Source organism: Thunnus albacares, chromosome 9 (genome assembly GCF_914725855.1).
Source record: "Thunnus albacares chromosome 9, fThuAlb1.1, whole genome shotgun sequence".
NCBI lineage: Eukaryota > Metazoa > Chordata > Actinopteri > Scombriformes > Scombridae > Thunnus > Thunnus albacares.
In genome coordinates this window covers 29,862,526-29,887,766 of record NC_058114.1, presented here as the reverse complement: position 1 = coordinate 29,887,766, position 25,241 = coordinate 29,862,526, and the positions used below count along the sequence as shown (strand labels likewise).

At 37.5% G+C, this 25,241-nt stretch overlaps 1 protein-coding gene and 1 long non-coding RNA gene across 6 annotated transcripts; one reads left to right on the top strand and one right to left on the bottom strand.

Moving 5' to 3' along the window:
* Window positions 1-979: 979 nt before the first annotated feature.
* brdt (bromodomain, testis-specific) lies at window positions 980-17,307 on the bottom strand. Of its 4 annotated transcripts, none has more exons than XM_044361585.1 (21): window positions 16,876-17,307; window positions 12,915-13,189; window positions 12,523-12,660; window positions 12,258-12,396; window positions 11,858-11,979; window positions 11,102-11,452; window positions 10,867-10,995; window positions 9,880-10,077; window positions 9,608-9,786; window positions 9,221-9,510; window positions 8,949-9,062; window positions 8,696-8,833; window positions 7,082-7,117; window positions 6,068-6,123; window positions 5,788-5,968; window positions 5,326-5,396; window positions 2,551-2,614; window positions 2,351-2,457; window positions 1,796-1,986; window positions 1,330-1,549; window positions 980-1,230 (listed from the first exon to the last, which is right to left on the bottom strand). In XM_044361585.1, the coding sequence occupies exons 2-21, from the start codon at window positions 13,104-13,106 to the stop codon at window positions 1,165-1,167; spliced, it is 2,982 nt and encodes a 993-aa protein (XP_044217520.1). In that variant the 5' UTR covers window positions 13,107-13,189; window positions 16,876-17,307; the 3' UTR covers window positions 980-1,164. The 4 variants fall into 4 exon arrangements, with proteins under 4 accessions (XP_044217520.1, XP_044217522.1, XP_044217521.1 ...); XM_044361587.1 differs by having other exon boundaries at window positions 2,551-2,611; XM_044361586.1 differs by having other exon boundaries at window positions 17,221-17,307.
* A 4-nt stretch (window positions 17,308-17,311) lies between these two features.
* Window positions 17,312-21,172, top strand: LOC122988920. 2 transcript variants are annotated; one of them, XR_006404911.1, is made up of 4 exons: window positions 17,314-17,397; window positions 17,489-17,622; window positions 19,148-19,268; window positions 20,475-21,172. It is a non-coding gene; the product is annotated as an uncharacterized LOC122988920 (long non-coding RNA). The 2 variants fall into 2 exon arrangements; XR_006404912.1 differs by lacking the exon at window positions 17,489-17,622 and having other exon boundaries at window positions 17,312-17,397.
* Window positions 21,173-25,241: the final 4,069 nt, after the last annotated feature.

The following is a 25,241-nucleotide window of genomic DNA, read 5'->3' as shown; positions in this document are numbered from 1 at the left end:
CCACAGTAATAAGTTGCTCATTGCAGTAAAACTACAATATCATGCAACTCCTGTATACTATAAGTGAAGTATTCATCAGTATTAGTAAATCCACTTGACATACAAGAGATACACACACAATGATAACTGTGTGCCTGTACAACCCATTGTTCCTTATAGAGCAGGGCAGGGCCAGCATCTCCAGTGATGGACGTGCCCTGAGATACAAGCTGGATTTATCAAAATGGGCTTAATTACTGGAAACAAATTATTTGGTATCACATGGAAGAATCCATCTTCCATTTCTATGTGATGTGTTTCATTACGACTGGATGTAGTAATGAAGTGATGCAGATCGCTTAGTGAAAATAGCTTTATTATATTGAGTAAAAAAAAAAAAAAAAAAAATACTCCTATTTATTTTAGCATATACAAACTGGAACATACAGAATATGCTGATAATGTCCAAAAACAACTTTGGAACAGCCAGAACTGTATGAACAACAAAGTGCAGTGCATGTACAGTTAACACATGTATGGCATTTTCAAGTAGTCAAGAAAAATAAGGATCTGAGATTCATTCAATCCCACATTGTAAACACTGGTGAGAACCAAAATATTAAAGAAAAATAAACAAACGAAATAAATCACAGGATGAGTGCATGTAACGTGTACATATAAACAAGTATTTTGTCAACAGTATATATTTTAGAGTCAGGATGAACTTAAATATGGTGATAAGGGTTCACTGACTGGATAACTGCAAAACTAGAACAACACTGCACATTCCAGCAAACATGACAACAAAGTGGCATCTTAACTACTGTGTGGACACATTAATCAGCTTGTCATGCACAACTGTCAACTGTAGGAGGACTCATTCAAATGTGAAAACAAACAGAAAAACATGCAGGATTCAGGTTTGATTTATGACAGTGCTTCACCCGATCATCCCAAATTCAAGAGTGCATCAGTGCAGACATTTACCAACCATTTCAAATACAAATTAAGGGCAAGACCCGTTTATATTTTATTTAATGTTTTTTACAATTAACATTTTAGACTCAAGAACATACATCAGCTTGTAGAGAAGTTGTCTCTTGTGCCCGGGAAAGTTATTCACTGAGACAACAAATAGAAGTTTTGCACAAGGGGCTTATTTTTCAAGTAAATCCCAGGTTATTTTCAGTCCAGGTTGAGCTCAAATGTAGTCATGATGTCCCGCTGCATAGTCATGTCAATACCAGACATCTATAGAGAAAAAAAGAAAAACACAAAATAGTTATTTGTAAAATGGCATTTTAATAATACCAAGAAAAACAAAAAGCACACTAAAACATGGACACTCACTGCCTCTCGCCTGCGACGCTCTTGCTCCTTCTTGCGGGCCATCTCTCTTTCCCGATCCACCGAGGACTGTGTGGTTAGAAGTTGTGTTTCCACGGGAGACTTTGGCTGTTGCGGCTCCATATCTTCGGGAACATCTAAGGTGACCTCTGTGCAAACGCTCTCTGGTGAATCAGGATCTTCTTTAGCAGGTTGTGGATTTTTTTCTGTTTGGCCTGATAGGCTAAAAGGAGAATGTCCTTGTTATGTGAAAGTTGCTCTCTTTAAAATCAGACATGAAACTTCTAAGAAAATACTCATTTTGTGTATCAGTTTCCATTCAAAAACTTGGAATTAGACACTGATACTGAAGAATGTAGTCTTTGCTGCTATTTTAGCCTGGAAAATAAAATGACAATAAAAAAAAAAAAAAAAAAAAAAAATCAGAGGAACGTCTAAAGAAAAGTATTATCTGGATGTGTAGGAATACCCCTTTTCAGGACTCTCCCTCTCCTTGTTTTCTTCCATCTGTTTCTTCTTCAGTGCTTTTTCACGTTCTTCCTTTTCTATTGCAGCCTTACGGAACTGCTGGAAGCTCTCCTTTGATGACTTGATTGCAGTTGAGTTGACTGACTGTCTCACCAGTCTTGCCCAAGACTCAGCATTTTTCAGAACAATGTCCTAAACAGAACAAATGGCCATGTTCACATTTACCACAGCAAAAAGGATCATGTTTTAAGCTGCATTCATTGATTTGGGGCTTTTTCCTGGGAATAGCTGTCTATTGTTTGAGTGGCTCACATACAGCTATTTATTATTTACAGTGATATTTATCTTTGGTCTTGTTAAGCTACAGTTAAATATAAGTTGTGTCAGAAAGCTGATTTAACCAAAACTTACTTAACTGTATTCCTCAGTTTAAAATTAATTCATGTTCCTGAGTGACCCACCCTTAGTGTCACAATCCACAAAATTGTTCTTCAATTATTCAGGAAAACATGTCAACACTCTACAGGAGAAGTATACTAAGTTAAACAAAGCTAACCTTTTTGGGGAGTTGGGTTTTTTCCTGATCAGCAGATTTACTTGCTGTGTTGGTGTAAGGCACGTTAGTAACCTGACTGTCAGGAAAATCTTCAGGGTACCTGAAATCTAGAACGGTGGTTTTTAAAATGAGTGTTCAGCAATAGTATTAGTCATTTTAGAAAAATGTGATATCAAAACTAGAGTCCTCAAGTGACTTACTGGGCCTCGTCTCCTCTTTGGACTGCAGTGGGCTATCTGTCAGAGGGGACAGCACCGGGCCCTGCTGAAAGGTGACATGTAGTTTTGATATTAGCAATGCAGTTATCATTTGAAAATATTCAGATCCAACCAAGCAAACAATTATATAAAAAATAGAATTGTGAGAATACGGTATAGGTCATGTTGTATTTAGACCTTTAATCAATCCATATATTTTAGACATTTTTTTGTGATTCTGATAGAGCCTGAATACTAAAATCTAATTAAATAAATGAGCCAAATTTGTTGACATTCACACAGTTGTTGGAAATAAATACATGATGTCACAGTGGGTACCAAGATGCATGCCAACTAAATCACTGAAAGTTGAAAGAGCCGCAACACTTTAATTGCTAAAACCCCTGGCTGATTAAACCTCGGCTCAGGTTGAAGTTTGGTGGAGCGATGCTCAGAATGACCTGATGTCACCAACTCTGTGTGCAGTCCTTAAAAGAGGTGTGAAGAGGTCTAATCAGCCAACATAAGTGAAAACATCTAATGTGGCTGGGGCTTAAAAAGACTTGATATGCCTTTAAAAGCACTCAGATGAAGATCAGTTTGTTTGTCGTGAGGAGTGCTGCATAGCATGCAACAACAGTTGGATGATGTCAACTGTGGCTCTGCAGGAGCTTTGTCATGTCTCAGTAAATAACCCTGATGTTGTCATGAAGCCTACAAATTTATAACAAGAAAGTCTGAATTACAAACTGTGTTTTTCAAACAGGGAGGATCTAACAAAAAAAAGAAAATTTAATTAAAAATCTATTGAGTTGCATTATGGGAATTGTGGTATGTAGTGCTTTTGGAGCTTGACCCATACTTTCAAACTTCAAATGAACTAAAAATCAGGATAACTCTGCCTCTGTTGCAATTTTCACCTTTTTTCCAAATCGGACTCTTGAGTACTATGGGAATGCAAAACTTAACTACTGGAGTACACCTTTAAGCACTACTCATTTGACTGGCTGCATTGAGCAGCATTAACAAATCAGAACAACTGCATAAGGCAGCACATCCACTTTAGATTCAGACCATTTTCAGACCATTTAAACATTATACGTGCAGTGTTTCTGCTTTTATGAAATACATTTGATGAGTAAACAAACAGAAATGATGTATAATAGTCTGGGGAAATTAACTCTCTGGATTAAATCTGAGGTTACGAGTTTTGGTGTTATCTTAGACTCAGATCTAAGCTTCAGGTCCCACATTAACATCATCATTTCCACCTTAGAAACATAGCTAAAGTAAGACCATTTATAAAATCAAAAAGATGCAGAAAAACTCATGCCTTCATTTCAAGCCAACTTGATTACTGTAATGCACTTTTGACTGGCCTCCTGAAACCACTGAGAGACTTCAGCTCATTCAAAACAGCTCGGCTATTAACCAGAACCAAGAGGAGAGAGCACATTAGTCCAGCTTTAGCTGCTCTGTGCTGGCTTCCTGTAACATTTACAATTAACTGTAACATCCCCCTCTTTACATATAAAGCCCTTAATGGGCTAAGATCAAGCTACATTGCTAACTCCCTTGTTACATATTTGCCCTCAAGAACACTGCGCTCATCTGATGCTGGTTTATTAAGATTCCCAACAACAGCCAAAGGAAAATCGGGGATGCAGCCTCTGTCAGTTATGCCCCAAAAGCTACAGAACACACTACTGATAGATAACAGGGAAGCCAGCTCACTAGATATTCTTAAAAGAAAGCTAAAAACTTATCTCTTTACTTTAGCCTTTAACTAGCTTTCCTGTCTGCTCTGAATTTTACTGGTTTTATACAATCTATATATATGTTTTTCCTTTATTATTATAATTATTATGTATTCTATTTTATGTGCCAGTGGGTTTTATCTTCCATCTTGTGTTACACATTGCAAAATAATTCGAGCTTCTGCTTATTAAGTCTCAAATTACAATCACAACACCCTTTTAACCCGTTTAATAGCATTATCAAAAGGGTTTTATTTCTCATCTTATGTACATTTACATATTTTTATGTTCATATGTCTTTTATGTCTTTCTTGATGTCAAGCACTTGGTGCGTGTAATTTCTTTTGCATGAGAAGGTGCTACACAAATAAAATGATTATTATTATAGTAAACATGAGATAACTGTGATGCACTTGATCTGGAGATTTCTGCTCATCTGCTTGTAAAAACCCTGCAGGTGAGCTGAAGTTGTTATTGCTGCTCTGTGGAGGCCTTCCTTGGCTGTACTAGCTACTACTGAAATATTATACAACATATCAGCAAAGAGGCAGAAATTACACATAGAACCTTTATGAGTGAATAAGTTGACCTATGTGATCTTATTAATACTTTTTGCCCAGTCTTATTAAAAACTTGTCTTTTTAACAGTAATAGCAAATGGTGTGTGTAGAGCAGCGGTTCTCAACCTGGGTTCTGGGGATCCCCAGGGGTCCTTGAGGTGGTTCAAGGGGGTCCCCAGAAAACTGGGGGATATTTTAATTTCACTGTTATTTAATTGAGTAGAAGTTAGCCCGATGACAGAATGTATAAGAATGACTATTATGTTCATAGGTCTCACACTCTTCACTGTACCAGTCTACAATATAGAAAGTTAATGATTAAATCTCATCAGATGGGGATCACTGAGACTACATCTTATCAATTACAGGTCCACAGCCTGATGTCTATCAATTTGGGGGTCCTTGACACCAAAAAGGTTGAGAACCACTGGTGTAGTGTGTTGCCGTTTCATTAGAAGCACCTCAAATCTGGTGGCAGCCCAGTCTAGCAAAATTCCTGGCGATGCCATGGGGGACAACAGGGCAGACAAATCTGTCAAACAATAAATGACAGTCACATTGATTTTCAACACGTCCACCCAGAGTCACTGTACAGTAAAGCTGAATCAGCATTAGTTTGTCCATTTTAAGACCAGAATAAACAAAATCAAGTGAAAGGCACAACAAAGGGTAGTAAAATTTTAAAAGAATACACAAGCACAAACGTCCATTTAAATGGTCTCAAATGGTTAAACTAAAAACAAACAAACAAACAAAAAATTCCTTTAAGTTGACATAAGTTGTAAGTGCAGACTTTTCCCCATGCCAGCTAAATGTCAGCCTATTCTCAGTTTTTCCAAAGCTTACTGAGGGATTCTTCCACAGCTTTAACACAAAGATCCTGTACATTTCTATACCTGAAATTAAAGATAAATAAGCATTACCTGGAGGTGACAGAGTCATCTCATCATACGTCTGGTCTGCATGAGGCTGTGTCGAGTGGCCTTTACTTTGTGCTAGCAGGGACTGCAGAGCAGGAGGAGGCTGGCAAGTCTTGACTGGGGCTTTTGACAAATCTTTCATCTCCAGTATATGCTTATTACAGGCAGTGCGAGTCACCTTTGACTTAAGAAGAAATTGCATTCTTACATTTCATTATAACCAGCATTTGTCTTAACATGATTCAGTTCTGAGTAGATACTATCAGGAAGTAGATGTATTTACCTTTGTCTTAACCTTTTGGCAAGAGTCCTTCCCTTTCTGCTTCTTTGTTTTTGGCACTGAAAGACATGAACATTAATCATTCACAGACTACAGATTTAGGCAGAGCTATTGTATTGGATTGCATTAAACCATACAGGTGTTCCTAATAAAGTGCTTAGTGCGTGTATACGGTACTAATATTCATAATATACCATTTTTTACAGTTAGTATATAAGAAATCAAGATTCTACACTGTTTATTCTAGTAGCAAATATTGCAATACAAATACTGTGCAAAGGTAATCAAACTGACTCACAATGTCACTGTCAGTTAAAGCCAACAAATATATGGCAAATGTTTTCATCAAAAATTCAATTGTAATCTATTGTTTTCTGAGATGTTCCTGGAACTGTTTCTGCACTGTCACTATCACTTATTTTTTTCCAGCTGTGAATAGCTCCTCCATTTCCTTTGTGCACTGCATCACATCAACAGCACACTCAAAAGTCAAGGGCTTTTTAGTAAGCATACCAACTATATATTTTGACTATCTGTTTGTTGCTTTTCCAAGTTTAACACAATACATATTCAAAACCTGCCTAGAATTAGTGTGTTTGCCATTGATTTACCCTGCATCTGCCATATTGTTCATTCTTTAATTTTTTTTTTTTAATTTTACTTCTTTGTCGGGTAGCAATTAACATGTGAAACTAATTAAAATCCAATATATTCACAATGAATAAACAAAAAAATAATAGTGAATTGGAATTAAAAAGAAAACCAAACTGGAGCAAAAGAACAAAAAAGTCTGCTGCTAGAATAAATCCAACAAATCATAAGCAGAATTTAGTATCACATGTACAGATGATGAAGATGCATGGAAAATAACTGTAAATAAAAATCAATGTAAGTTTATTCCTCAAATGCAAAAAACAGGCTTTACTGACCTGTACATTACTTCAGTTAACATTTCATTATGACCAATGATATTTTGTAGAATTACTACAAAATATGTCTCTGAAGTCATGTGCTCACCTCTCTGTGCTGATGAATAGCTTTTATTCTTAAAGTCTGTGTAAAGGAAAATGAGAGATTTCTTTTCAAACACATTATATATGTTAGAAAATAATTGCTGAAAACATGTGAAAAGACTGAAGACTATGTAGTACTGAATTCTGGAGTTTGAGTGTTAAACTGTTTTTCACCATCTCTGTGTTCAGGACATTTTGTGTGGGCCTCTATGACGTAGAGGGGTGACTAGCATTGTTTTATCAATTGTGTATTTTTATACAGGAGTTTGGCACCAGCGCTGTTAACTCAGAGGCCTTCAGCAGCATTTCAGAGAAAACAATGCTGCTTATTTTTCTCCACGATTGTGAAACCTAACTTTACATATTTGGCGATTTTTTCAATCATTCAAATTTAGCTGGGTGGTTAATAACACATTTTTCTGTGGTGTGATAAACTCAGTACAATATTTATCAGTGTTTTACATGGACTTTAAGTTTGTTAATAGGAGTATTAAAAATTAAGGACTTTTACTTTTATCTTTCTAAGTAGAAAACTTTACTTTAAGCAGTTTAATAAATATGGGACCAGATGTTTTCTGAGCAACTTAACAGTATCTGAAAATCTTGTTTTTGTTGACTTAGAGCGGTTCAACTTCTCATCTTGATGTACTAATGTGTACTCCAGGATGTGGCAATACACCGTGACATCACTTTTGGGTTACAGGATAGTTTGGATTTTTTGAAGTGGGGTTGTATGAGGTAGTTATTCATGGTCAGTGTATTATCTGCAGTAGTGAATTACCGCCCCCCCCCCCCCCCAGTTTGGAAAAGCAGACAGGAGTACCAGCACAGAAGCTAAGCAATGTACTGCTGTGGACAGAGCCAGCAGCAACATGCATTTTAGCCACCTAAAAAGAAAAGAAGAAGAAGAAAAAAAACAAAAACAATATCAGTTTAAGTGTACACTACATTTAGAAAAAAAAAAAAAAAAAATGTCACCACTTTACCTTGCCGCCAGGCAGCCCTTTCCTTTGGCACTATATTTTTAGTGTACATTGATGGTTTTTTGTTTTGGTTGGGTTTTTAGGTGGCTAAATAGGTTTTGCTGCTGGCTGCGTCCACAGCAGTACAATGCTTAGCTTCTGTTGCCTGTTCTCCTGTCTGCTTCTCCAAACATACACTGACTATGGATAACTACCTCATACAACCCCACTTCTAAAAAAATCTGAACTATCCCTTTAAGTTACTTTTTAATTTTTACTTTCACTTATTATCTGATGTTATGCTGTGTACTAATAACACAGCATACCAGACATAGATTGATGTACACTAAGATAAAATTCCTGAGCTATCAAATATTTTACTACAGTAATCTTAATAGTCATTGGGACAGATGTGTGCATCTTTTCAGTGTAAACCAATAATAGAAAGTGTGGGTGAAAGAATGAACACAATGTGATGAATGTAAAAAAAATACTAACAATTTCATATTGGGTGTGCAACCAACAGAAATAGGGTTTTAAATGTAGTGGTAAGCCACCCAGCTGGATTTTACCCACGGCTTCTGTCTTTTAAAAGAAGAGAGGGGAAGGTAAAACAAAAGGTAGGTGAGGGCAAAGTGCTGAGGAGAGCAGCTAACCTGATTCAGAGTCACTGCTATCAGAAGCACTAGAATGACTACTACTACTGCTGCTGCTGTCAGAGCTGGATGATGAGCTGCTGCTGCTGTCACTGAGGCGTGACTGGCAGCTGAGGTCAGGGGACGCAATGACTTTAGCTGTTAACAAAAAAACAAAGTGTCGAAGTCAAATTGATGTCATTTTTACAACCAATAACTCACACGTAGAAGCATAATTGTGACAGTTACACCGTTAATAAGATTCAGTTCTTACCTACAGGCTTTTTCTTTTTAATCAAGTCCTGCTCTTTACCCACAACCTGAGATCTTCCAGCATCCTTTAATTTCCCAGTCTGCATTCCTTCAGTGGGCTTCACTGGCTTTTTTTCTGCAGGAGAGAAGAGACAATAACATTCCATTATCATAGTAGAGATCATTTATGAAAGCTTTCATTTCACAAATTGAATCTGATAAAAAAAAATTTTAAAAAAGCTGTACTTGCAGACAAGGGAAAGCTTTAGAGGAGCAGGACTGAACTGTACTTACTGTTAATGCTCTTGTTGCATTTCCTCAGACATGCTGCAACAAACCTCTGCAAAGCTCTCAGTGTGGAGGTCTTGAGCATTTCAAAGTCAACTTCAATCTCCTCTGGAGCAGAATCTCGCAGACAGGACTCCCTGGCATGAATGATATTCACCAACTTTCCCAGTTTGTCACCAGGCAGCTTGTCGATGTCCAATTTCAACTGTTTTTTCTCCTGGTAAGTCATTGGTATTGATGGAACCTCAGCCTCACATTTTATGGGTACTCCATGAATATTGTGTTTGTTGCCACACCTACATACACATACAAACATCTAATATTATCAACAGAATAAGCTGTAGAACACAGTTCTACATTACTGTATTGAAAAATTAAGTGAAGCGTACGTACAAAGTAGAGCTCTTGTTGGTCATTTTCTCTACGATAGATTTGTATTTTGAGGATTTGTACTTCAGCCTAGCAATATCCCTTTCTTTAGATCTTTTTTCCTTTTTCAACTTCTCTCTCTTCTTTGGTTTCATCAGGGGATCTTGGGTAAGTCTCTTCAGCTGATCACTTACTGCTTTCAACTGAAATCACAATTAAATAAGATGCACTGAGGTGAATAACAAAATCCCAAAATGTCATTTTCACTGTCTGTTACTGCCATGTAGAATACCAACCCGCTCCTCTAGATTGGCCAACTGCATGGCCACCTCTTCTGATGAACCTTCTGGCTCGGAGGAGCTTTCACTTTCAGAACTTGCTGAAGTTGATGGACTTCGAACTCTTTCTCCTTTTCCCTTGTCAACTCGCTGACGTGGTACGGAACAACCATCTGACTTTTGTGGAACCTTCAAATATCGGGCCTCAAAAACATCCTGTCGATGGAAAATACAAATGTTTTTACAGCAGTAACAGACATTATATGTATAATATTAATAATGTTTCAACTTATGGATGCTCCGGGGCAACAGTTACAGACTGACACTTCTCTCTTAATACATATTATACAAAACACAGAAGAGCACAGTGCAAAACATATTAAAGCATTAAAGCGTCATGCATGTTTTCCTAATGCAGAACTGTCGACTGTATCTTAACTGAGCTGACGTTAGTCTTTTTATTTAAAAAAAAAAAAAAAAAAGATTAGTTCATTATTGAATTGGTACTAAATATAAAGTAACATTAATGACTGGAACTGAGAGTAGATCTTATTCAATTGTAGATCTTACTGTAGAAAGTTGGAATCTGTGTAGAGAAATGGTAGATCAATTACCATTAGATTCTGGTGTATCAGAAGATTTAAATATTTAATGAAGGTAACTGTCTGCATCAAAAACACTGCACACATTCCTGCTGCGTCAGGTATTTAACTGAAAAAGAACTTTATAGATTTTTACGACAGGTGTAAGTGACACTTTCAGGTGATTTTGGTGAGGTGTGCACATCTGCCAACAAGATATAAAAACAGCTTATGCAGTCTCAGCAGACAGAAATGTTTATAAAGGGGGCACTTTTTCATATATATGCTTATACTGCCTGTGCCAGCAGTCAGCGCTGAGTACCAACACCAACAAGATGTCCCATGCATTTCCATTCTAAATCATTACAACTAATCATCACTTGGATGTTTGTCCTACTGATTCAACAGAAAAGATCATCTATACCTGCAGTTTTCTTGCCATGTAGACTACTTCATGTGAAGGTGGATTGTATTTGTAACAGTTGGAGAACATCAGTCTGACATCAGCAGCAAACTCTTTTGCATTTGCGTATTCTCGCTGATCCATTTTTTTCTGAGGAAATAATATTTTGAGTCAGTACAAAAGTGTTACACTGTGTATGTTACATTATATTGAAAACAATGTTATGTATTCCAACTATGCATCATAATCAACATACCCTGATGGTGCTCAGGTCCATAGGCTGTTTGATAATGTCATGGTAGTCGTGCAAGCCTAAAGCCACCGCATCAACAGGGGTATAAAAGGGCCACGCATGTGCATAGTGCCTCTTTGAGAGCATCTCCTTCAGGATATCGTTGCAGTACCTCAGCTGCTCAGACAGCTTGACCTTCTTGTCCTCAGAGGCAGGCAAGTCTTTCTTAGGAGGTTTGATGGGCCTTCCACTGCCTCGTCTGGACAATAATATGCAAGGTGCTGAATGACGGTCAGCAAGAGATGTCTCGCTGCTGGTGATCGCTGAGGTGGTGGAGGTTGTGGGGTCTGATTTCCTCTTAAGACCTTTTTTGATCTAAATTAAATAGAAAAATGCATGTAAGCAGTAAATCACTACATCACCGTAAGTTAGACCAAAAAGCGAGACAATTTATTTACATTTTGGCATTTAAAAGTTAGGTTCAAGGCACAATGTGCTTTAACATGCTTTTCTGGACACAATACTATGAATGTCTTAAGTTTGTGAAACATTATCAATCTGTATCTTTGACAGAGATAATTCAGTGTGGTAGAGGAGCCTCATGACTACAAGCTCATAACAATAATCCTCTCAGCTCCTGTTAGTATTCAGTCACCTACCAACAAAGTTTGAACCTGCTATGCTTCGTCTACATCACCACACTCTTAAAAAGATGCAGTTAATTTCATAACTTAAGTAAATATAATATACAAGTTGCTGGTGAACCATTCAAATACTTACTGTTGCATCAATTTGCTCAGAGAGCTGGATGGGTGGGATGGAATGAGGCACATCAGGAGGGATGACTGTCACCGTCTGCTGGAGAACAACTTCTGACATAAGGGATCTCTGCTTTAATGCACCTGCATGACAAGAGGTAAAAAGAGTACATGTGTAAGAATTGGATACAATGTTGAATAGTAGAATGAAGCAGCACAATTACTGTTCAGAGGTTACAGCAAGATTTGTGTTCTAACATGGCAATATTTGAGGGTATTTTGAGGATTTAATCCTCATTTTCAAATTAATCTGTAACGATGATGAGGCACCACAAAATGAATACAAACCCAACAATTTAAGGTTCTGTATCCAAAAGAAATAATATGTAATATCAGCCTGCATCTGTTCTTTTGCAATATACCTGTGTTGTTCTTCCTCCCTTTCACTGGGTCTTTTGTAGTAACTGCTGTAACTTCACGCTCTTCTTTCGGCATTTCGGAAACTTTCTGCAAAAAAAGCTTCTCCAAGGTCTGAGCCATGAGTACAATGTCATCTCCAGGCTATGGAAAGAAAATATGTAACATTACTCACAGCTAATTTTCAATAGGACTGTTATTTCTGTGTGTACACTTTGAAATTCACTTTGCAGTTGTACATACACAGCACTAAAAACAACATTCTCTTACCCGATTATACATATAGCAGTTGGTGAACATGGTGTTGAAGTCTTTTATACATTCAAGTGCTTGCCAGTAATATTTGTTCTGGAGACGCTTCTTAATAGTGCTCAGATCCATAGGATTTGTAATAATTGTATAATAATCCTGGGAAAAAAACAAAAGGTATTGACATAAATACACCAGTCTCTCTTTCCCAGATTGCAGCCTTATTTAACTCATCCAGTAAGACATAGTGTGTAAGATTTAATTTTAGGTTCAAACACTGAATACTTAAACTGACGAGTTAGGGGGAAAAAAAAAACAAAAAAAACAACAACTCACAACTGCATCTCAAGAATACATTTAGAGTCAGAACTTGATGCTACAATCGATCAATTGATGAGAACTGAATCACTTACTGGCAGACGCAGAGCTACTGCATCAACAGGCTGGCGGAAGGGCCACGAAAATTGATGCCTCCATAAAGCTTTGATCACCACCTTCTCCAAATACTGCAGCTGATTGGTCACACGCCCAGGGGCCTTGGGATTAATGACTTCAGGTGGAGGGGGATTTCCACTCACAGTTGGACAGACTTTCACATCAGACATTGTGTTGTCCAAAGGCCATGAAGAGGGAAACTATGGCGTCGGAAGTATGGCTTGCTGCAACTTAGCTCTCATCACACATTTTCCTAAACAAGGAGTGAAGAGTAGTTTCCAATGCTTCAGTAAGTATTGTAGGTTAATACAAACTCAATGCTGACACCTAGTCCATAGTCATAGAACATTTACTGTATGTCAACAATCTGAAGGACAGAACCAATTGTACAATCATGGCTCTCAGTAAGAACATTCATTTGCTGTCACAAAAACCAATTATCACGTAGCATGTTAAGACAGTATTATGCCTCTGCTCACGGCTGTCGACGGCATGGAGGCATAATAACCTACAGTAAAATTAGAGATAGTAAAAATGACATCTGTTACCAATTCTAATTCATTTATTAAACACATGGTGGTTTTGATAACTGGATGTGCCTTATTTATGTGTGCATGCATTGAACTGTTTCATGGTTAACTATGTAAAACCTAAGAATTCACAGAGCATTGACAGTATATTCAAAGCCAGTCAAATAGATATGAACACTTGCCTCTAACTAGAGAAGCATCTTCACTACTAAACATGGGTAATGCTGCCATCTACAGCATCTCTAATTGTACTATTCAGAATTTCAGCTCTATTCAATATTTCAAAAGGTTAAGTACTGAAAGAGTAATAGGGGATATGTCATACTACAACACTATAGTACGCCCCACAGACACTGCCATGTAATTATGTGGAAAATGGTTTACATAGGCCAAGTTAAAGGCTTATCTTACTGTGTATCTGTGTAGGCTGGAGGCATAATAAACCAACTCTGAAGGATGTTTTGTATATGCTCCTAATTACCACTCATTGCAATCTGAAAGCAAACATTTCTGAATAAACTTAAGATTTCAAGTTTGTTCTTTAACAAAGATCTTCGTAACTGATATTATATACTTGGTGTTTGCTCTTCTTCTAAGCCATTTTAAATGATAACAAACTATATCTATGTTATTGATGCAAATAGTCAAATTCATTAAGATCCAGGCAGGTTCAAAAAAGTGGGGCCATACAATTAAGAGTTTACATTGAGGACATAAGTGTAATTCCTGCCACTTTAACAATGATCTTTTCAATGTCCAGATTTATTTTCTTTTCACACATCCCAAATTATTCATATTTTATTTGTAACCCAACCCAAATAATTTACATAGCAAGTTCTGTTTCTTATTTCCATTTTATTTTTCAAAAAGATGACAAGTGAAGACAATACTTTCATACATAATAAATCCAGAGAAGCCCAGGCTGGGCCTGTCTAATGAACTTCAAGTAGCATATGACCTACACTTCAGCCACTAACAGCAAGATGTATGTGAGGAGTTTTAACATTCAACTGCTAGATTGTAGATCATGTAGTATTTGATGTTCACAATTCTATCATACAAAAAATATATTTACAAAAAATAACATTGACCTTTTTGGACATACTACAGCTGAAAACAATCACTCAATTCATTGATCAACAGAACATACTAATAATCATTGGCTGTTTTCATGGATTTCCTCTGTTGCTGAAATCATTTATCAAGTAAAACCACCATTTACTGTTTCCAGTTTCTTACCTGTAAATATTTCTGCTTTTATCCATTAATTATTTTCAATCAATTAGTAACTTGGTCTATAAAATGTCAGAACATGGGGGAAAATGTCTACCACTATTTCCCGAACCCCTCCTTACATGTCTTGTTTTGTCCTGACCAACAGTCCACAGCCCAAAGATATTTGGTTTACTACTGCATGAGACTAAAGAAACCAGAAAATATTCACATCTGAGAAGCTTGAATCAGAGAATTTGAAAACAGTTGCTGGTTAATTTAATAGTCTGCAACTAAATCGTTTTATTGGCTAATCGTTGCAGCTCTGAATGATTACTGTATCCAGGTTTCCTGTCTGTTGGTCAGACAAACAACTTAAAGACATCATTTGGAGTGTCACGACCTTGCTAAGATCATGGCGATTGTAATTATTATGGCATTTCATAGAAGCGATTAATAAGTTATTTGAAAACATAATGACTAGGTAATGGATTATACAAATTATTTGTTGTAGACCTTAAAAGTTACAAAAAATACCAAACACAAGACAATGTTATAATGCATCACTCTCTCCTACTGTAAAAGCATGGTGTGGGAGGTTGTCTTCTGTTTGGAGCTATCCAGAAATAGACTCAGTTCAGTTATAAACTCAAACTCTTACACTCTTCAGTTTATGCCCAATATTCAAAAGTAAGAAAAAAAAAAGTCTAACGGGAAAATCTAATTAAGACTGGTTGGCAAAATCTGATCAATCAAGATTGTGTCTTTAATTAAACATAAAGATCACTGCTACAAAAGTTTGGTTATAGTCAAAGGGAAAGCTTCTGTATAAGGGCAACATAAAGTACATAATAGTAGACAAAATGTATATGACATGAAAATGAGCATGGTGCGCAGTGTACACAGCATATCTAAGATATCAAAACTTTCAACTTCTGCAGCAGCTGTCTTGAAGGCAACCAACAGACAACCATTCTACCACACAAATGTAAGTATAAACCCTCTGAAACATACTAGCTCTGATGGTTTGGCCGTTTGAAAACACTACTGACAAAACCTGGTCCTGCATGTCAACACAAACCAAATAATCTAGGATAAAGTAAGCTAAGGTTAAACATGTCAGAAGCAAACAGAGTACAAGAGGATGATTTCAAACCTTATCCGGCTTCCTGTTTACTGTTACACCCTCACAATAAACTAATAATAGCCATTACTGCAAACACACTGTTGCCTGACATAGTGTGGTTGTATTTAGGTCTGTCCTGAACAGATGTAACACCAAACCGATCTGTCAATGCCTTTGTATTGTTTCACGCCATATGAAAGCACACCCATCACTTTACCTGCCATTACTTTTAATGTTGTGTTGTTACAGCACTTTATTTAAAATCCACTAATTTGTAATGTCAGTATCTTAAACATTTAGTCGATGACTGCATTAACATAAGGACAATTTTAAGCACTGAGATGCGTAAATTCTCTTAAGATCAGCTTGACATCCAATTTAAGGCTTTACAAACATCAGTGGCGGTGTAGAGCAAGAAGCGTGGCTGCATGCTGCACTGTTGACATTGATCGGGCCAACACGTGAAGTCACAAACACGCCCACCGGTTAGTTTAGCATTTAGCTTCCACATTGCTAAGAGCACGGGTGAATTGTGAAAAATGAAACGGACTGAGTTGTTGTCAGAGCCTCGCTTTAACACTGCAACAGCTTCGTTAACGTCCGACGACTTACGTAAACGGCACAATGGTAACGTTTGCCTACGCAGTAACATTCAGCTACTGTTGGTAACCACTATGAAAAATGCTAACGTTGCTAGGCGAATTTAGCCGCCACAACTTTAGCCTGACTGCTAGTTAACTGACATATCGGCACAACAATAAACTAGACAGCTGTCAGTTATATTGTTTAACCTAACACAATAAAGCCCGACACGTCTTATCAGGGGCATTTTCACTGAAGAATCACTTCACGCAAGCGTCTGGCGTAACGTTAGCTAACGTTAACGCAGCTAACGTAGAGCTAGGCGTTAACAGTTATGTATTGAAATGCGGTCGACATTTAACGTTACGGGCTCCTTACCAACTTATGTTAACTTAGCTGGCTCACATGTTTGACTTGAGCAGTGGAAATGACACCAGCTACCTTAATAGAAGTACACGTTTGGCAAACATAGCGTTTCACAAACATTACCTTCCGAGATATCACCGGCTCTTGCGTTCAACTCCTCAGTGGCAGACGTCTCTACGGCAACTGCCTCACATTTATACCCTTCTGCTGCTGGCGCCACGACTGATTGGTCAAAACACCACCTATACACGTCTACACTTTGCTTTTCTGCACAGAAACAACTACTTTCATCGAAAAAAATAAAAATACAACCCACTGTGTCACCAGCAAATTTGCACCTAACTAGTTTTTTTTAATCATTAGGTAAATATTTTTACTGAGTTCTTCCAAAGCAAAATGCAACAACTCGATGTCACGGAAGCATCCTGGAACATTATGAATCGATGCGAATACTGATAGTCACCAAACCTCCTGTAAATAATGTCACTTGTCTTGAGTGTTCGTCTGTACAGACAGACCGTGTCAGCGGCCAGGAAGCGGTACTCTGACTGCCGGAGGAGGGTGAAGTGTGTGCGGCTCCACGGGAACGGAAACGGTGATTTCACGTGCTGATCCAGAAGCGGAAAACGTGGTTTCACTGAACAGGTAAAAGCTACCAACCGTTATCCATCAAGAAAAACTTACAACATCAATTATATGATATACCACCATTAAATTTTCTTTTTGCGGGTTATAGGAAACTACACGTTTTAAGCAATAACTAGTCTTAACATTCCCCAAGCTACAAAGATGACTGCTTTGCACGAGATGTTGTCGGATTTTGATGTGCTGGAAAATGCGGTAAGACTGAAGGAGGAACATGTCTGGTCGGTATGTAGAATCACCTTAGTTTAAATAAGACTTTTTCTTACTATAGGCGAGAGCCCACAAGTAGCTTAGTCCAATAGTCCAGGGTATTACAACGAGGTGGTGAAGTTGGACTTTACGAGGGTCACCCGAACTACGCAGAAGATTACTTCCTGTGAACTGGAAATTTGGAACCCTGAACAAAAAACAAATATAGATATACATAAATGGACAGCTGATTTTGATGTCTGAACCAATTAAGCTCAGTTACTTTTATTGTGTTCATGACGCATTACAACGTGAAGACAAGGTTTCAATGAAGTAACAATTTAAAAAACTTGGTTGCCATGGACTAGCATCATCAATAGCATAAAAACATCTAGTCAAGTTAATTTGTATAGGCCTATGCCACTATCACGTTTCAGTGGTCTTTACAGGTCCACAGCATGGTTTTGACCCAGTCAAGCCCTCAAAACACAAAGTCCTACATGAGCTATTTCAGTTTATATAAATAATTGGTCATCATTAATTGCTGAATCAAAAAAAAATTAGGCTAATCCTTAATGCCTTTTCCCTTACATTGCAAACATGAATATCATCCATGATGGTGTGGCCCGTATTTACTAATTATGACTTGTCTGGTGCTGTCTGTGTATTGTATATAATGGTTGGTAAGCCAATTATAATGAAAAATACAATATGTTTGTTGTTTTGTGTTTTTTTCATTCATTTGAACTGAAAAACATAATTTGAACACATTGAGGCAAGCAGTTGTGGTCTCATATTTACACAATGGTCTTTAAAAGGCTGGATTCTTTCCATTTACTGTTGAATTTACCTCAGTAATTTAAAAACTTTTTTTTTTTTTTTTTTTTAAATCTTTAACATCAGCAACTTAGACATAGATGTTGTTCTATATTCACTCTAAAAACGCCAATTAAAGTGACTTGGAAAACATTACACTTTTAAAACAGCCAATACTTCACAGGGGGGATATTAGACTTCAAACTAAAACCCTCTTCTTCATCAGAAAGTCCACAAGATGGAGCCATAAGCAAAAATGTGTGATTCAAGCCAGAAGCTTGCGGAATGTGAATGTGCTGTGTTCTTCATACCTAAAGTGATTGGCTGAAATATTTTCAGTTTTTCATCAATGAGAGAACTCTTTTATGATGTTTCATAATGTTATTTAACTCATGAAAGCAAATGCAAGAAGGTGTGTAGAATATGTTAGGATTAGGAAAGGTTAGTCTGTCATAGAAGCACCCCTGAAAATCCTACAGTTCACAGTCAACTACATTATATTTAGCATTGTACTGTTGCAAAGCAGTTTATTTTTCATGCACACCTGGAGCTGGAGAGCACTATTAGTACATTTTATGAGAGCACTGCATATGCAACATGGCAGACTGCAGTACCAGCACACAAAGTGCAGGGAAGTTTAGACAAGGAAATGAATGGACTGTGAGCCAGATTGTCAGATGTCGCAAATGAGTTTTGAATCTGCCAATAAATACTGACACAGTGTCTGTTCCCCTGACAATGACAGGAAGCTTGTTCAGGAGGGAGGAGGTCATATAGGAAAAGGCCCTGCCTGCTGATGGTCCAAATGTGAGGAGTAACAAGGGATATTTGTTTATCAAAGAATAAATATAAACTCCACAAAACAAGTGAGTGAACTAGAAAAGTTGACCGCTGATACTGATTTACTCAGTTCTGTATTCAAGTGTGTTTTTAAATTACTTTACTTGAGTATTTCAACCTTTATACTTCTACTTAATTTCAGGGGGAAATAATGTACTTTTTAGTCCATTACATTCATTTAACAGCAATAATTACTATAATTATTAGTCACTTTTTAGATTGTACATACTGTACATACTGTACAAAGCCCTTAATGATTTTATAAAAATGTGATACATTTTTGCAGACTAACAACCCAACAGTAGGTAAAGTAGTTAGAATTAGCTCTCTGTGGACAGCTGCAACTTTAAAATACTGCTTGCACAGTGACACATCACTAATAATTAATTAATTATTTATTCTAGTAATAAATATATAGTAATATCAAACTGACATGGGCCATTTCATACATAATGAATACCTTTACCTGTGGTACTTGAAGTACATTTTGCTGCTAATACTTCTACTTTTGAATGCAGGGCTTTTACTTGTAATAGAGTATTTTTACATCATAGTGTTGCTACTTTTACTTAAGGAAAGGATCTGATCACTTCATCCATCACTGCTGCCACTACTACTACTTGATTATCTGACTCATACAGTAAAGAATACCTAAAAATACATATGCAGCAGGCTTTTCTGTCTCAACATTACCTCGGTCTATATCATCCATAAGAGGGCAACAGAATCCACATATTTGTGTTTACTCAACGATAACACTAGCACTGTGTATGAGTGTATGGAATGTGTTGCTTACAATTTTATCATTCCATGTCAAAGTGCTGCATTATAAACTACTCTCAACATACACAACAACGCCCTTGAAAATCCAAATTTATGAGCACATTCCATACTTTTTGGTATTTTTCAAGCCCTTATTAGATACAGTGGATGAGAGAGGAGGAAATGTAAGACTCCAGAATAGACAGCAGGTGGGAGAGGTGCTGATGAATTGTTTAATAATTGGCTGAATTAGTATCACCAGAGACCAAGTTTAATGTGCTGTTGATAAAAGATGGGAAGTCTTTTAAGAAAAACTTAAGATGTGGTCTATTGGCATGTGGTTTAGTTTTTAAATGAATTAAAAGAAAAGTCCACACTTAAATAAGATTCAGATGTGTGTCTGTTATGATTTAAGGCATAAAACCCAGCATTACAAGACAAAATCATCTCATCTTTTCTGCTACTGATAGGTATTTGAAATCAAAGTGAGAACATATGAGAGACTGTCCTGGGCCATTCAAAGTCATGGTGTAATGCCAAGAGCCAGCTGGAGTAAAATGGAGTTTTAATGTTGAGGTTGTCTTTTTTTTTTTTTTACTCGTGGCCTTTATGCGATTGAGAAAGCATGAGGCAGTGAATCCCTTTCCACTCTGGCCATCTGATAACTCCCTGCAACTCAAGTCAGCAGCAATCCAATAACAATCCCTGCCCAAATCAAATATTTAGAGTGTCCCAAGGACCTTTCTGGAAGAGGGACAAAGCAAAGGCGGTTTCACCATGATCAGAAGTTATTCTACTCATTAACAATGATCACTGCAACCTGATTCAAAGTAAAATAACTCTTTATCATATCAGTTGTTTTTTTTATCAGATTGTGCTCTCCAAATATATGTGAAAACGTGTTTCATTTTATTCTACTTTGATTTTATTTCTCCCTTCATTGTGGCTTAAAAATGGTTTTAATGCATTTGCAGTATGTGCCTTCTGTAAAGCACTTTGAATTGCTTCTGTGGTTGAAAGCTATACAAATAAACTTGACATGCCAATATGACTTGAGAATGTAACATAAGTGAATGTATTAGCCTTGCATTGAGAGGCTACGCTGCTTTTTTTAAAAATTATGACTTAGCAATCATAGGGTATCTTAGCACAATTACACATTAGAGTAAAATAATTATTAACAGTTTATTTACAGTTTGTTTTTCTCACTGCTTTCCTCATGCATTCATTATAAGATGTTAAAGCTCCAACAGTTTGGAACTGCACTTCCATGAAGTTGGCGGACTTGTGAGAGACAGACTTAAAAAAGAATGGTCAAATGGAAAGCACCAAAATATACTGTATCTTTTTTGTCCCCTAGTACGGGTCAAGCTCTAAAAACACTGGATCGTACATTTCCGTTAATGTAACTGTATAGTGTATTTCCCTAGACACCCCCTGCCTCCTAAATGCCAACATCTTTCCATCAACAAACCTCCGGTTTGTAACACAGGCTTTCAGTTATACATGTTAAGCCTCGAGCGCAAACCTAACATCATCAGGGTTATTTTTTCAAACTTTGGAGAGCGCACTCCAAAACTACACAAGAAATGATATAACTGTTTTAACAGGCTGAGTAGTACTTACAGTAATGAGGTAAGTGAATTTCATGTAATATTGGTGGAGTGCTGCCTGAAAAGTATATTGCATTATGGTTGATTGGTTGATGAGTGAATCATTTCAAATACCACTGTGCAACAAAAATATAAAACTGAGCACGCAAAATCAATCAAAATCATACAGTAATTGCATAAACTCTGCATATTAGCAAATACACCCATAATATCAACAGTGAAAATGGACAATTTCTTTAGAAAATGATTCTCATGTAAGTCTAAATTATCTGGAAATGCACTATAGTTTAATTCTCATATTACATTCCAACCTAATACTGAGATCATTTGTTATTATATGCGCTAACACTTGGTGGCATTTGCACTGAGTGTCATGATAGCTCTGACAGAGCAATGTTGGACTTGACAGCCAGAGCAATCAACTGGGTCAATACAAACTCAAAGACTTGAGTTACATTAATGGAATGTGAAGATGCTTCAGATTGCACGCATCTTTGATGCACTGTTACGCTTTCTATTCCCCTTCATCTCAGCTGTATTCACAACCCTAACACAGTGTAAATAAACAAAGTGGAACACTTTAACTGAGACATGCATATGTATGAGATGTAAAATAATTTGATCCCTTTGAGCGCTTCCTTGTCAACTCTCAAAAGCAGCATATCAGTGTGGTATTTTTTTTTTGTTGTTTTTTTTCCGTGTGTTTTCCACAACAAAAGTTTCCTTCCCTCTTGTCACAGGTGCCATCTCATTAGTGGTAAATCACTAAGCTGACATTTATGTTGTACCCAGTCACACAGCATCTCCCTTTCAGTGGAAATCTGATATCCCAGTGAAGCAATGCAGTATTTGTTCAGGAGAGATCTCACACAGAGAAATCATTCTGCGCACAGTTTAGTGCTTGTGATTAGGGTTGTGGGGTGGTGAAATTAAAGTATGTGACAAAAATGTCTTGTGAGAGCAGTCACAAAATATTTCACATCCTAATAGTAAAAGCCACCAGAAATTTAAATATGGAAATGGATGAAAAGCCAAATGCACAACTGATGTTTATGTGTATTGTGATTACAAAGCTAATAATATCCGGCCGTGTGCTATGTTCACAATGAAAAGCTTGAAATGAAAAGTTACTCTTAACTAAAATCAAAAGCCATAATATACAAAAGGAATGAAAAGGATTCATATAGTCTTTTTCACTTCGTGTAAGTCCCTTTGAAGAAAAGCTGCCAGATGAATGTACTGTAATGTAACATGTGCTTTCCTTTCTCTGAACCCCCCAAAAAACATAAAATATCCAAATGATCTCATCCATACCAATATCACATGTAAACTTGTCACTATTCTGGTTGTGCTTGGTTGAGCATTTAAAACCACCAAATTGAAAAATTAATAATGCTTGATGAACACTGTTCCTTAAACAGTGTATGACATGCCTTCAAAGGTTTTTTCTGCCCCACAAGAAAACCAAGTATTTCAGTGAAAATAATAATAAATGCATATTCATTACCAGTACTGGAACATACAGTATACACCTATATCATCAGCAGATATTAAGATATTACAGCAGTAAAGTCTCATGGTTGATGCTGTATGTTTGCATGTTCTTCACATGCTCATATAAGTTTGTGAAAAGGCATTCAAATCAGGTAGAATGGAAACTGCCCATGAGTATGATCTATTTTAGTTCCTGTGATTGCCTGATTTCCCCCTCCCCCCACCTATTTCATGTTTTCCCATTAAAAATGATAAGCATGTAAAAAACAAGTCTTATTTGTTTTGGAATATTTTATTAAACAATTTTGTTTAATAAAATATTCCATGTGATGGAAGGGGACCACAGGGTCAGATCATTTGGGCGCATCAGAAAATGATTTATAGGAGGGGACTGAAGCACATTTCTGCAATACAAATGTGTTATTATGACTATGTTTTTTTTGTTTTTTTTTTTACTGTGTTTATCTGTATACGCTTGTGAAATACTTTTTCCCCCCAAACCTCTACTGATAACTAAAACTGGAACTCTGATTTTACATCTAGAACAACTGATAAAAGTGCTTTCTAAAATGTATTTTTAGTTATACTATTGCATTTGCCCCTGAACAGACTTTCCCCTTTGCCCCAACTACAAACTATAGGTAATTTTGTACATGCTATCGTAGATAGTGAACATAATATTGCACGGAATACAGCAGTTACTGATGTCTGAAAATGGATGGATAAATAAAAGGTTTCTACTGTCATCTTCATCAAATTTGTATTATTGTATTTGTAAAGATATGTTTTCTGGCACTACTGAGTATTATCAACAAAGATAATAATGTTTTTGCAAACCCATGACCCAAGTCTAATCTCGTCTCAAATGGTCAAACCCAAAAGTTAGATATGGATGAAATGATGCTTGCAAACCAGTCAGCCCTGCTCTTACAGTTCTCTACTGATGCTAAATGGGAAACTGGCAAGGTACATAAAAAAAATCACTCAACTATTGCATTGTTGCATCTATAGGCCGGAGATATAGCCTTCACCATCCAGTGGGACAGCCTCTGGCAGGACAATGGCTTGCCTTTATGGGGAGTGGCCCTCTTTCCTGAACCCTGCTGTCCTACTCACATATACATATGCAGAGCCCTCATCGGGCATAATGTGTTAAGCCTTTGCTCCTCCATTGAGGAGAATAGAGGTGAGTGAAAAGCCAAAAGCTCCAGTGTGGGACATCTGTATGCTGACTGCACCATCTTAGGCACAAAGACCAGGTTGGGCTGCAGGCAGACCTTGGTGAGCCTCAGGGTAAACTGCAGGAAGGATGGATGGACAAAGTCTGTACGTCACTCACAGGCTGTGCTGTGGTTAAAAGTAAGAGCAATACTGATTTCAGTGAAACAAAATTCATACCCACCACCTCTATAGGCTCAAACGGGTGTTGTGAGAGGGCGTCCAACACTACAGACAGATCCCACAGAGGAACCAGGGGCCTGGAAAATGGGAGCTTGAGGCATGCACCCTTCATGAAATGACAAAAAAGAATGCTGCCCCACAGGCTTATCCCTGAGGCCTTCATGACAAGCTGAGATCGCCACCAAGTACACTTTAACTGTAGAAAAGGCTTTCCCCTTGTCTATTAATTCTTGCAGGCTACCCAATGCTTGGATGACCAGGGCGGCACTATCATTTGCGACAAGCCATGCTCTCTCACCCTGGCTAGGGTGGGGGAGATTAGGCTGAGGGGGAAATGCATAGAGCAGCACGTTTGGCCATGGGTGGGCCAGAGCATCAACACTCAGAGGTGTCTGAAAGACAGTGGACACTGAGTATTTTCCTGCGAGGCAAAGAGATCTACAGGTGCTTGGTTGTATTTCTCCCAGCACTTGTGTCACTCAAAGGGACAGGAGCTTGCTGCATGATTATCTCCTGAGCTAACTTGTGTAACTGCAGTGAGCAAGTGTAGCCCTGGCAGTTGATGTCCGCTAGCACAAGTCATCCAGGATGTGTCTGTTGTCATGGTTTCCCTGGATGACCCCATCCCCAGTGCGACACCTGACATGAGAACTGTTGGGTCCCTCCACTGGCAGAGAGCCACCACCCACAGTGGTGATATTTTCACCTTGCAGCTATGGGGACAGCGTG

What these genes read in the sequence shown, in the direction of transcription:
- brdt (XM_044361585.1), bottom strand. Translation starts at nt 13,106, where the DNA reads ATGTCTGATGTGAAAGTCTGTCCAACTGTGAGTGGAAATCCCCCTCCA. An exon ending in CTGAGCAAATTGATGCAACA is followed by an intron (nt 11,453 to 11,857) that starts GTAAGTATTTGA and finishes TATTTAATTTAG; the next exon opens with ATCAAAAAAGGTCTTAAGAG. An exon ending in AGGGAGAGTCCTGAAAAGGG is followed by an intron (nt 1,550 to 1,795) that starts GTATTCCTACAC and finishes TTCTCCTTTTAG; the next exon opens with CCTATCAGGCCAAACAGAAA.